This window comes from Rhodotorula paludigena (genome assembly GCF_050403205.1).
Source record: "Rhodotorula paludigena JCM10292 DNA, Rt_paludigena_JCM10292v1_ctg27, whole genome shotgun sequence".
Classification (NCBI taxonomy): Eukaryota; Fungi; Basidiomycota; class Microbotryomycetes; order Sporidiobolales; family Sporidiobolaceae; genus Rhodotorula; species Rhodotorula paludigena.
In genome coordinates this window covers 88,146-100,413 of record NW_027481431.1, presented here as the reverse complement: position 1 = coordinate 100,413, position 12,268 = coordinate 88,146, and the positions used below count along the sequence as shown (strand labels likewise).

General features: G+C 67.4%; 4 protein-coding genes across 4 annotated transcripts; 2 read left to right on the top strand and 2 right to left on the bottom strand.

Annotated features, from left to right (window-relative positions):
- Positions 1-534: 534 nt before the first annotated feature.
- On the bottom strand, positions 535-4,832 carry JCM10292_006986 (uncharacterized protein; the record flags this gene model as incomplete). Its single annotated transcript, XM_076649715.1, has 9 exons — positions 535-840; positions 904-1,387; positions 1,446-1,597; positions 1,675-1,812; positions 1,918-2,540; positions 2,623-3,817; positions 3,883-4,056; positions 4,120-4,220; positions 4,283-4,832. 9 exons carry the CDS (start codon positions 4,830-4,832, stop codon positions 535-537), a joined length of 3,723 nt encoding a protein of 1,240 aa, XP_076504705.1.
- A 338-nt stretch (positions 4,833-5,170) lies between these two features.
- CCT7 (chaperonin-containing T-complex subunit CCT7) lies at positions 5,171-7,336 on the top strand (the record flags this gene model as incomplete). Its single annotated transcript, XM_076649714.1, has 7 exons — positions 5,171-5,194; positions 5,272-5,317; positions 5,392-5,732; positions 5,794-5,846; positions 5,915-6,713; positions 6,806-7,201; positions 7,274-7,336. The coding sequence occupies 7 exons, from the start codon at positions 5,171-5,173 to the stop codon at positions 7,334-7,336; spliced, it is 1,722 nt and encodes a 573-aa protein (XP_076504704.1).
- A 198-nt stretch (positions 7,337-7,534) lies between these two features.
- JCM10292_006984 (endonuclease/exonuclease/phosphatase family protein) lies at positions 7,535-9,177 on the top strand (the record flags this gene model as incomplete). Its single annotated transcript, XM_076649713.1, has 3 exons — positions 7,535-8,057; positions 8,129-8,678; positions 8,763-9,177. The coding sequence occupies 3 exons, from the start codon at positions 7,535-7,537 to the stop codon at positions 9,175-9,177; spliced, it is 1,488 nt and encodes a 495-aa protein (XP_076504703.1).
- A 772-nt stretch (positions 9,178-9,949) lies between these two features.
- JCM10292_006983 (UNC45-central domain-containing protein) lies at positions 9,950-12,019 on the bottom strand (the record flags this gene model as incomplete). Its single annotated transcript, XM_076649712.1, has 1 exon — positions 9,950-12,019. One exon carries the CDS (start codon positions 12,017-12,019, stop codon positions 9,950-9,952), a length of 2,070 nt encoding a protein of 689 aa, XP_076504702.1.
- Positions 12,020-12,268: the final 249 nt, after the last annotated feature.

Sequence of the window (12,268 nt, the reverse complement as noted above, 5' to 3'; positions counted from 1 at the left end):
AGGTGCCCGGGGAAATTGACCGCGCGAGGGCCGGGGAAGGGCACGACGGAGGAAAGGGAGAAGGCACAGCACAGCACAGACCACACAGACCCCGGAGACAGCCTCGCTTGCCTCGGAGGAGGAGCACAGGAAGGAGAGGAGAGTGCGACCTTCACCGCGGGACGAGCGATCCCGGTGCTGGCTCGGGGGTGCCGCGTCGATAGGCTGTCAAAGTCGACGCTGTCGTGTCCGGCGTCGGAAGCAGCTCTCTGACTGGCGCAGGAAGGGCAGAACGAGGGAGGGAAGCAGCGCAAGGGAGCGTGAGGCGGTGCCAAGGACGAAGACAATCTCTGCCCTGAATCGCTAAGACTCTCCGAGCGAGGCGAGGCACACTGCTAGCAGGAACAGAATCGGAATGCTGTCATACTCTGACGATGAGCGGCGAGCCCAGGGGGCCCGCTTCACCGCTCTGTGCGTCCGCGCCGAAGTGGGCCTGGGAAAGGCTCCACGCAGGTACTGTAGAACAAGCGCGCGTTGTTGCAGGTTTGCGACAACTCACTCATCATCCTCGTCGTCTCCCGTCGGCTGACCCGGCGACCCACCTGTCCCCTCGTCGTCGTCGTCGTCCTGCTTGTCTGCGCCCGAAGCAGCTGCCGCCGGGCTGCCCGCATCACCCTCGTCGTCGTCCTCTTCCGAGTCGTGAATGTACTCGGCCGACTTGACCATGCCGCTCGACTTGCCCTTGCGGCGGCGCAGCGGCTTGGCCCGCACGGGCGCGTCCTCGTCGTCCTCGTCGACGTCCATCGGCTGCGAGCCGTCGCGGTTCTTTGCCTTGGACTTGCTCTTCTTCGGTTTGGGGTCCTGTTCATTCGTGCAGCAGAACGTCAGCGAAGCTCGCCTCGTCGCTGCAAAGCGTTGGCGCACCTTCTTGGCGCGCTTCTTCTTCGCCGGCTTGTCCACTTCTCCTCCGTCGTCGCTCGACTCGCCCGTGAACTCGGCCTCGTCGCCGCCCTTGACCTTGGTCGACTTGCGCTTCTTGCCGCCGGCGCCGCCCTTGCGCTTCTTGCCGTCGTCGTCGTCGTCCTCGTCCGCCCACGCCTTGCTCAGCGCCGCCCACTGCTCGGCCTCCTCGCGCATGCGCTTGCGCTGCTCGGCGAGCGCCTCGGCCTGCCGCTGGATCTGCGCGAGGCGCTCGCGCTCGAGCTCGTCGAGCCGCTGCTGCTCAGCCTCGCGCGCGCGCCGCGCCTGCTCGAGCTTGCCCGACTCGGTCGCCTCGTACGCCTGCTGCGCCTCGAGCAGGCCCGCGAACCGACGCTCGAGCGAAGTCGTGTACGAGCGGCGCTGGCGGGCGACGTCCTTCGGGTAGGGCGAAGGCTCGACCGTGTCGTTCGCGAGCTGGTCGAACAGGCTGCGGACGTGCTTCTCGTCAGCGAATGCGGGGAAAGACACGAGCATCGCGGACCTACACTGCGGACGATTGCAGGTGCTCGTACGCCGCCCGGAGCTCGACCGACGTGCGCTTCTCGACGGGAAGGTTGGCGAGGAGCTCGAGGCCCTTCTGCTTGAGGATGGCCATGTTGAACACGTTGGCGAGGTCGGCCGGGTTCAAGTCGGTCGCCTGTGCATTTCCACGAAACGCGGTAGGATCAGGATTTGCTCGAGCAGGAGAAGCCGAGCCGAAACGAGCGAGCTCACCTTTTGCCCAAACTCGATCGCGTGCTGCAAGTCGCGGAAGCTCTGGTCCTTCATCGACTTGTGGTAGTACGCGCGCGAGAGGTACCACAGGACCGTGCCGCTCTTGCCGTGCAGGTACCGCCGCAGCGCCGTGTTGTACTGTGACGCGAGCAGCGCGAGTCAGGGCCGTTCTCGCCTCAGCGAATCGCGGCTTTGAAAGCGGCAGAGGGCATCCCGATGTGCGCAGAGAGTCCACCGACTCACGTTCTCGATCGCGCGGTCGTACTCGTCGCGCGCAAAGTGGCAGTGGGCAATGTTGACGTAGACGCTCGCGTCGTTGACGCTCTCCTTGACCTTGGTGAGGATGTTGAGCGCGTCGCGCGCGTTGCGGAGCCGCGCCTGGTACTCGGTCAGCGGCGCCGCGGTCCCTCCGGGCGTCGTCGCACCGGCGGCTGCACCCGCGTCGGCCGGCCCGTTGCCGAGCGTGCTCTCGGCGAGCCCGATCGCGAGGCCCTGGGCGGCAAAGGCGCACTGCGGGTACAGCTGGAGCGCCTTGTCGAAGAACTCTGCCGCGCGCGTGAATTTCGCGATGCGGTCGCGCTGCGCGTCTTTCCCCTGGTGCTTGTTCTCGCGCGCCTCGAGGTACGAGAGCGCGCCCGACGCGCACAGCGCGTACACGTCGTGCCGCGAGACCTCTTTGAGCGTCGCGCGCGCAAAGTCACGCGCGACGCGCAGCTGCGCCGTCTCGACGAGGAAGTAGGTGTAGAGCGCGCGCAGCTCGGGGTGCGACGGCTGCGACGTCAGCGCCTCCTTGATGAGCTGGTGCGCGACGTCGTACTGGTCGCGCTGGCGCGATTTGATGGCGAGGAGCGCGAGGCGGGCCTTGGCTGTGGGAGGGCGGAAGACCTCATGTCAGCTACTCGAACGAATGCGCAGCGCAGACAAGCGATGCCTCGCGCCCCGACGCACCTTCGACAAACTCGGGGTGACCCGTCAGCAGTCCCTCCCACTCGCTCTTTGCGCGCTCGGCATTCCCGAGCGCCTCCCTGCACGCGGCGAGGTTGAACGCGACCGTCGTCATGAGCGCGTCCGTCTCTCCGCCGTCGAGCGTCCCGTCAAAGTCGCCCGCGACGCGCGAGATGGCGAGCTCAAACTCGCCCTCGGCGCGCTGCAGGCTCGCCGCGCTCGCCGCGTCGCCCGCGCCGCGGCGGTTGAAGAGGCACACGGCAATGTTGTTGCGCACGCGCGGGTCGACCGCGTCCTTCTTGTCTTCGCGCGCCTCACCGCCGTCGCTCGCCGCGGCGGCGTCGTCTGCGCGCTCGGCCTCGATGCGCGCCGCGTGCTGCCACGCCGTGAGGCTGCGCTCGACGCCCGGCTCCTGGTCGGCCCACAGGCGCGCGATCTCGACGTAGAGGTCGCGGTCGTCTGCGAGCGCGCGCACGCGCTCGCTCTTGGCGACGCCGAGCGGGTCGGCAGCCACGTCGTCCCCCGCGCCGTCGCCCCCAGTTCCCGCACCCTTCCCCTGCGCAAAGATGCGCAACACCTGCTCGTACGCGTCCTTGGCCGCCTTGCGCGCGCCCTGCGCATCGGCGACGCTGTGGAACGTAAACGCGAGGTGCGTGTGAATCGCCGCGAGGCTCACGAGCGCCTCTACACATTTCGGCGCGCGCCGCAACAAGGTCTCGAACGCAAAGATGGCCTGCGGGAACTGCTCCATGCGGACAAAGACGCCGCCCGCGCCGAGGTGCGCGACCGCGAGGTCCGGCACGGCCTCGGCCGCGCGCTGGTACGCCGACAGGACGTCGGCGCCGGCGAACGCGGCCGTCGCCGGGTCGGCGTCGAGGGCGCGCGCGCGCGCGAGGTGCGCCTCGCCGACGAGGAGGCGCGCGTCGGCGAACGCGAGCATGCGCTCGGCGAGCTTGAGCGCGTTGGCGGCACCGGCGGCGCCGCCGGGCGTCGAGAGGAAGTGGGCGGCCATGGGGCCCATGGCGGCGGCCGAGGCCGACGTGTTGTCCTTTTTGAAGGCCTGCTGGACGAGCGTGAGGCCGAGCGAGTAGGCGGCGGTGCGCGCTTCGGAGCCGCCGGCGAGGAGCGGGTCCTTGGAGCGGTTCAGGTGCAGGAGGCCGAGGAGGAGCGGCGCAGACGGCGACGACGAGCTCGGGTTCTGCAGGCATCGTCAGCACTCGTCCTGCATTCGGAAAAGAGAAGAGGCGAAGAGGGAGGACGCACGACGGCCATGCTGCGCTCCCAGGCCCTGCGCGCCTTTTCGTGGTCGCCGAGCATGTAGAAGCACAGGCCGATGCCGATGCGCGGGTCGGGGAGAAAGTCGGACTTGAGCTGGAGCACGAACTGGTACGTCTTGAGCGCCGGGCGGAACGACTTTTGCGAGAACTGGATGCGGGCCTGCGCTCGAGGAGGTCGGGTCAGCGAGGATGCCCCGATCGAGGTGTTTGGGCAGGAACGCACGCGGCCCATGAGCGCCATGAGGTGAGTGGGCTCTTCGGCGAGGATCTGCTCCCAGAGCTTGCTCGCCTGGTCGAGCTGGCCCGAGGCCATGCACCAGGCGGCTGTAGGCGGGGAGAACAGAGGGTCAGGAGCTTTCTGCGAGTGCACGCAAGAGCGAACGCACCCTTGACGTCGCGCACGACCTTGCTGTTGGGGTCGATGGCCTCTGCGTTTTCAATGTCCTTTGCGGCGCGGAAGAGGTAGTCGGCCTTGAGCATGGGGCCGTGGGGCGGGGGCGGCATGCCCGGGCGGACCCACTCGGGGTGGTTGGGGTCGCGCGGGGGGGCGATGGGCCCGGCGGCGGGGTTGTCGAGGCGGAGCTTGGGGGCCTTTCGTGCGAGGGCGAGGTGGAAGGCGGCCTTTTGGCAGAAGAGGGGGACGCGGTCGCGCGGGTCGAGCTGGGCGGCGAGGGCGGTGTCGGCGGTCTCGAGGGCGGTGCGGGCGCGGCCCTGGAGCCAGCACTGCTCGACGAAGCGGACCCAGGAGCGGGCGGGAGCGCGCTCGCGCGAGAGGAGGCCGACGACGTCTGCGATCTGGGCCTGGGCGTCGTCCTCGGTGGGCGAGTCGAAGACGTCGGCGAGAGAGACCGAGATGGTTTCGTTGCTGTGCGTGTGGACCTCGAGGACGTCGTGGGGAGGAGCGGCAGCGGGAGGTGGTGCTGCTGCAGCGTCCATCTTGGCGGGTGGCGAGCGGTGGGCGTCGATCAGGTGGCAGTGCAGGTCTGGCGGGTGCTTGAATGGCCTCGCAGGCGGTGTACGTGGATGAGAGTGAGAGTGAGAGCGAGAGGAGGGGAGGGAGGAGGAGGTGCGAGTCGGGCGAGAGAGGGAGCAGCTGGGGAGGGTGGCGGGAATGCAGCTGGTGCCTGTCGCTCTGCAGCACGCGCACTCGGCTGGCCCAGCACGCGTCGGGTCGATGGAGAGACGCTGGCTGCTCCTTGCTCGTCCTCGACGCGACTCGGAGACTCGCTTCTGTCCGACTCTTCCGTGCTTCTCGCCAGGACCAGCGCGCAACGATGGCCGGACGCATGCCCATGGGGGTGCGCACCTTACCCGCACTCGCACGCACGCCCTCCCGCTCACCTCCCCCCTCTCGCTCCTCCTCACCAACCCGCAGAACCCTACCGTCCTCGTCCTCCGCGAGGGCACAGACACCTCCCAGGGTCAGTTCTCTCCTTCTTGTAACCACACAAGCACCGCCGTATATTCACCCGCCTCGCCTCCCTCCCTCCTGCAGGCACCTCTCAGCTCCTCTCCAACATCTCTGCCTGCCTCGCCATCGCCCAGACCGTCGCCAGCACCCTCGGCCCCCGCGGAATGGACAAGCTCATCGTCGGCGCAGACGGAAACGCCACCATCTCGAACGACGGCGCCACCATCCTCAAGCTCCTCGACGTCGTCCACCCCGCCGCCAAGTCCCTCGTCGACATTGCCCGCGCACAGGACGCAGAGGTCGGCGACGGCACCACCAGCGTCACCCTCCTCGCTGCAGAGCTCATGCGCGAGGCCCGCCCCTTCATCGAGGACGGCGTCAGCCCGCACATCATCATCAAGGGCTACCGCAAGGCCGCCCAGCTCGTCCGTCGCCCTTTCTTTCCGCTCTATTCCGTTTGACCCGCACACTCACACTACTCGACAGGCCATCGACCGCATCAACGAGCTCGCCGTCACCGTCGAGTCCAAGAACGAAGAGTCCGTCGCGCCCCTCCTTCTACATGCTCCACTCTGCGCGCACTAACGCCAAGCTTGCACCCCCGCAGGGACTTCCGCTCGCTGCTGCTCAAGTGCGCGTCGACGTCCATGTCGTCCAAGCTCATCCACTCGTCCAAGCCCTTCTTCTCGCGCATGGTCGTCGACGCCGTCCAGACGCTCGACCCGGCCACGCTCGACCCGAGCCTGATCGGCATCAAAAAGGTCCCCGGCGGCGGCATGGAAGAGTCGCTCCTCGTGCGCGGCGTCGCCTTCAAAAAGACCTTCTCGTACGCCGGGTTTGAGCAGCAGCCGAAAAAGATCCTCGAGCCCAAGATCCTGTGCCTCAACGTCGAGCTCGAGCTCAAGGCCGAGCGCGACAACGCCGAGGTGCGCGTCGAGCACGTGTCCGAGTACCAGGCCATCGTCGACGCCGAGTGGTCCATCATCTACCGCAAGCTCGAGCTCATCGCCGAATCGGGCGCGACCGTCGTCCTCTCGCGCCTCCCGATCGGCGACCTCGCGACCCAGTACTTTGCCGACCGCCAGATCTTCTGCGCCGGCCGCGTCGCGAGCGACGACCTCAAGCGCGTCGTGTCGGCCGTCGGCGGCGCCGTGCAGAGCACGTGCAGCGACATCCGCCCCGCCGAGCACCTCGGGCGCTGCGCCGTCTTCGAGGAGCGCCAGATCGGCGCCGAGCGCTACAACCTCTTTGAAGGGTGCCCCGAGGCAAAGACGTGCACCCTCGTCCTCCGCGGCGGCGCAGAGCAATTCATCTCCGAGGTCGAGCGCTCCCTCAACGACGCAGTCCAGGTCGTCCGCCGCGCAGTCAAGAACGGCACCGTCGTCGCCGGCGGCGGCGCAGCCGAGGTGCGTCTCTCTTTCCTCTCGTTCCGTACTTCTCTCTCTCGGCGCGCGAGACTGACCCACTCCGCTCGGTCCGTTCCTCGCCCCGCCCGCAGATGGAGCTCTCTGCGTACCTGCGCGCGCACGCGCGTACGCTCCCGGGCAAGCAGCAGCTGATCATCAGCGCGTACGCGAAGGCGCTCGAGGTGATCCCGCGCACGATCTGCGACAACGCCGGGCTCGACGCGACCGACGTGCTCAACAAGCTGCGCATGCTGCACGCGCGCGGGGAGACCTGGGCGGGCGTCTCGGTCGACGACGAGGAGGACGAGGCGGGTGAGGACGAGGGAGAGGACGAGGCGAGCAGGGGCCCGCGCGGAGTCGCCAACAACCTCGAGAGGTTCGTGTGGGAGCCCGCGCTCGTCAAGGTCAACGCGCTCGAGGGCGCGACCGAGGCGGCGTGCGTCGTCCTCAGCGTCGACGAGACGGTAAAGTCGCCGTCGTCGGCCCAGGTGCGCTCTCTCTCTCTCTCGCTCTGACGAGCCAGAACGGCATGCTCACTGACGGTGGCTCGCGCGTCACAGCAGCAGCAGGCGCCGCCTGGTCGCGGCGGGTTCGCCGGGCGGGGACGCGGGCGCGGGCGGTGAGCAGTCTGAGCAGTGACGGGAAAACGGCTCTCTCTTTGGGTTCTCATTCTTCGCTAGATACGCCTGTGCCATCACCCTCTCTTACGCAACCCCCTGCAAAGCTCTTGTGTACACTTCTGTCGCACGCGCACGCGAGAGTCGAAGGCTGCACCGCCCCGTCGTCATCTCTTTCCTTCGTAACAAGCGCACGCTACTCGCATGGAGCGCTCGTCCGGTAGTGCTGCTCCCGCTGCTGCTCCTCCGCCCCGGCTGGGCACTCGCACGCGCCTCTTTGCGCTCTCGTCGCTCGCGCTCGCCATCGCCCTCGTCGCCGCTCTCCTCTCGCCCTCCGCCTCGCTGCTCTCGCCCGCGTCCTCCCGCTCTGCGAGCGCAGGGACCCACTCGGCGCACTACGCGATGCAGCTGCGCGCCGACCCGGCCCCGCGCACCCTCCGCGTCGGGAGCCTCAACATCCGCTACGACATGCACGCGCGACACCCCGAGCGGCGCGTCGCGCGCTTCGTTGCGGCACTCGTCTCGCCGGGCAAGCAGAAGGGGGGCCGGGAGGGAGAGGGCGAGGAGCGGTACGGCGAGGAGAGGTGGCAGGACCGCAGGGAGCCGCTCGTCGACTTGGTCCGGTGGGAGCAGCTCGACGTCCTCGGCGTGCAGGAGGCGCTCCACCACCAGCAGCTCGACCTCGCCGCGTTGCTGGGGGAAGACGAGTGGGGCCACGTCGGCGTCGGTGCGCTCTCTTCCTTGCTCCCCCTCTTGCTCTCGATCTGATGGCTGAGAGACGCCCGACCTTCCGCGCAGGTCGCAACGACGGGCACAAATCGGGCGAGGCCGTGCCCATCTTCTACCGCCGCTCGCGCCTCGCCCTCCTCCGCGTAGCGCACCACTGGCTCTCGCCCACGCCGGACAAGCCGGGCAGCAAAGGGTGGGACGCCGGCCAGCCGCGCATGGTCACTATCGCCTTCTTCCGCGACCTGCTCGCTCCCTCGCCCGGCACCGTCGATGCAAGTGCGCCCGCCGACGTCGTCGTCGCCAACACGCACTGGGACGACCGCGGCGTCGTCGCGCGCGCCGAGAGCGCGAAGCTCATCCTCCGCCTCGTCGAGCGCGAGGTCGCGCACGGGCCCGCGGACAGCAGGGAGGACCCGCTCGTCGTGCTCACGGGCGACCTCAACTCGCCCGCGAGCGAGGAGGGGTACCAGGTGCTTACCGGGAGAAGGTATTCCGCGACGACGTTGGGGCAGAGCGAGGGGGAGGGGGCCGAGGAAGATCAGCTCGCCAGCTTCTTCGACGCGAGGCACGAGATGGCGACGCGAAAGACGGAGCTGGCGGGTCCGGGGGCACTCAGCAGGTGCGTCAACGCTCGAGCTCTCGCAAGCGTCGAGCTGACATTCTGTTGCCTCGCCCCTCTTCGCACGCTTCTGCGTTCGCACAGACGCTTCGGCCCGCTCAACACCTTTACGGGCTTCGTCCCGTCCGACGAGCCCAAAGTGATCGACTTTGTCCTCCCCTACGCCAACGGCGCCTTCCACCCTCTTTCCGCCTCCTCCCGCTCTCCCGCTCCCGCTTCGACCGCGCCACCACAGCCTCGCTGGAAAGTCGCCGCGTACGGCGTCATCCCCAACTTTTTCGAGGACCTCGCCGGCCGCCGCGCGCCGGGCGACGAGGGCAAGCGCGACGCGCTCGTCCGGAGCGACCATCGCCTCGTCGTCGCTCGCTTCGAAGAGGTTGTCGCCTCGCGCTCAGGCGCAGCAGGTGGTGTCGAGCCTGGCCGCCTGAGCGAGCCGACTGTGCGCGACGACGAGCAGGTCGCTGTCGAGGTCGAGATGCTCGAGGAGAGCAAGGTCTGATGGCGACGGGGTGACGACTGTTTCTTGCTTGCGTTTGTTGCTTGTAACAAATCTTCAGCCGAGGGCCCCAGTCAGAGTCCTGGGTCCTCCAGCGCAGCAGTTTCCGCGGGCTCGGCGCACTAGGTGCTTTTCGCTTCCGCTTCTCTCCGCCTGCGCCCGGCCGCTGTCCGGCCGTGCGGAACTGTCCTGGGCCCTCCCTTCCCGCTTCCTGCAGCAACGGCACAATGCAGCGACAGCAAAGCTCCTGCTGTATCGTGTTTTTTTCCATCGACAGTTGGGCCGCGTTCCGCTTGCAGGCTTTCTCCTCGGCCTGCACTCCCTTTCCATTCATCCGTGCACCCGGAGAGGGCAAGCAGCTCTTCTCCGTGCTACAAAGCGTACCGCGGCGTCGCGGCAAGCGCGGGACCGGAAGGCGTGTCCAGAACCGAGAATGAGGGGCCAAGTGCGCGGAGCGGCGTGAACGGGTGCACAGCACAGCAAAGACAATCGTGCAGCAGCAGCTTGAGAGTGCGCTGTGCTAGAAGCGCTGCCAGCGTTGTGGTGGGAGCGAGGGAGTCGCGCTGTTCTGCCTTCAGGCCTCATGCTCCATGAGCTTCAGCGTCTGACTTCCGAGCCCGACGCTGGACATCTTCACGCTCATCTGCCAACTTCGCCGTCTGACACTCTTGGTCAGGACGGAACACAATCATGCCCGATGTAACTCGCGAGTAAGGGAAGGGAACTAAAGCTGGTTCAGTCTGCACCGACGAAATCGTCTGCCGCCTCAGCCTAGCTATCGTTTCAGGACCTTTACAGCTGCACTTGCCGCCGCCTGCAGCTCGGCCACCTTTTCGGCCTGCGCCGCCGCCTCCAACGCTGCGCGCACCTTGCCATCCTCGATCCCCTTCCGCGCGCTCTCGCGCTCCTTCGCGTCCGGAAGCTGCTCGACCATCTCCGCCAGCACTCGCCACGCCTCGTACACGCGATGCCGCACGCCCGGTACGTCGTCCCCGCATAGGACGAGGAGCATCTCGCGCCACTTTGCGAATGCGCACAGCGCAAGCGCGATGCGCGGCGAGTAGACGAGCGACGTGAGCGCGCCGGAGGCGGCGAGGCGCGTAGGCTTGTCCGGCGACGACGCAAGCGCGAGGACGACGTGCAGCTTGGCCGAGGGCGGTTTCGGCCCGTCGAGCGGTGCCTCTTGAGGTGGCTCGAAGTAGGCGATCCCGGCGTCCGATGCGGCCAAGTTGCACACGAGCTCGGTGGCGGCTCGTCGCACCATCGCATTGCTGCTGAGAAGGAGCTCGTTGACGACGTCCAGGAGTTTGTTTGCCGAGGAAGGGCGGTCGCGCAGCTCGAGGCGTGCGAGCTGCTCCGTCAGAGCTGGGTCGAGCGATGCGATATTGGTGAGCGCCATGAGAGACTCGAGGGTCGCAAGGAGAGATGCGGGACCGCCGTCGGACGAGGCGGACACGGCAAGCGGGAGCGTGAGGGCGGTAGTCGCCTCGAGGAGGAGCGGGGCTGAAGGGGAGCCTCCGAAGATGAGGAGCGGGTTGGCGGTGATGTAGAGCTTGGCGAGGCCCTGAACCGCCGGAGTGTCGTGCGCAGGCGAGAACGGCGCGGGTAGTTGCCGGATGAGCGAGAGAAGAAGGCGCGCTGCTCCCGCCTGTAGAAGTTCACCACGAAGACTCTGCGGCGTGACGAAAGAGTGTAGAATGCGGGCGGCAAGGCGCCGAGTCTGCAGAGACGGGGAGAGGCAAAGCTGTCGGACGGTCGGGATGGGCGAAGGGTCGTGCCGGACGAGGAGACCGACGCGCGCCGTCACCGACTCAACCGTTTCCGGCTGTACAGGACTTCCAGCATCGCCTTTTTGCGCCGCTGCGGCCGCGAAGCGTTTCAGGCGCTCGACTTGCGCGGCATCGCCTTGCGCGTCCGGCGAAGGGAAGACGGCAAGGTGGTCGAGGAGGGTCGCGACGGCGTAGTCGCGCGCGCTCTCGGATAGCGTCGGCGCTGTAGCGGTCTTGGGCGCAAGGGAGAAGAGGGTGGCGAGGAAAGACGAGTCGGTCGCAATCTTCTTGACGGGCGGTGACGGTGCCAAGGTGAGGTAGGCAAGTGCTTCGAGGGACGGCAGTATCACGTCCCCAGCCGGCGTAACGGCCTTTCTCGACGCCACAAGACGAACAAAGAGGCGGGCGAGGTCTTCCAGCGTCCACCGCGAGGGGGATCCGCCTGTGTCGGCAGTTGGTAGGCCCGTCGTCGAAGGCTCCTCTTTGCCCAGCCGCAGCTTGACGACGGCAACACCCGCGAGTGCCGTACGCTTCGCCTCGGTCCCTCCGCCGGCCACTTCGTTGGAAGGCGAACCCAGCAAGCTTTCGAGCCATTCGCCGGCGGAGGACCTGACGAGGCCGCGCATAGAGGGCTGTCCCGCCGCGAGCGACAGCAGCTCGACCAGCGCAAGCATCTCGTCATCTTGCTTCGCCTTGCCCTTTCCGACTGGGCGCGAGATGAGCTCCACGGCTTCTTCGAGGCGCGAGCGGAGCGAGTCGAGCTGGAGAAGCGAGGCCGCCACCGCCGGCGCAACCTGGAGGACACCACTGAGGGCTGACAGGCCCTCTACTAGCTCTGCCGAATCTGAACCGCTCAGACGCGACTCCAGTGCGTCCTGGAGAGCGGACCGGGTGGTCGAGGTAGGGGAAGGCGAGAGAAAGCGCGCAAGAACGGCGAGGGCGAGTGTGTGCTGCTCGGTCGATGACTTGAGTGCGCTCAAGAGCTTGTCCAGTTCGTCGCACGTCAAATCGAGCGGCGACGGGCGCGAGAGCATCGCCTTGAGTTCATCACCAGATGAAGACGACGGCGGCGCCATGTTGATCTGCAGCGCGCATGTTAGCGGGGAGGACGATAGACATGCTCGAAGGAAATGCATACACCGCGAGAGAGAGCGGAAGGACGGATGACGCTGAACGGTAGCAGGGCACAGAGCGAACGAGCCTCTTCCAGAAGGCTGTCCTCGCTCTCGACTCGACGGTAGACCGAGGCAGGACAGCTTGTGGGTATAAACGGAGGGCGCAAGATTAGGGCGCGGTTGCGGAACGACAAGAATTACAAGATGCGA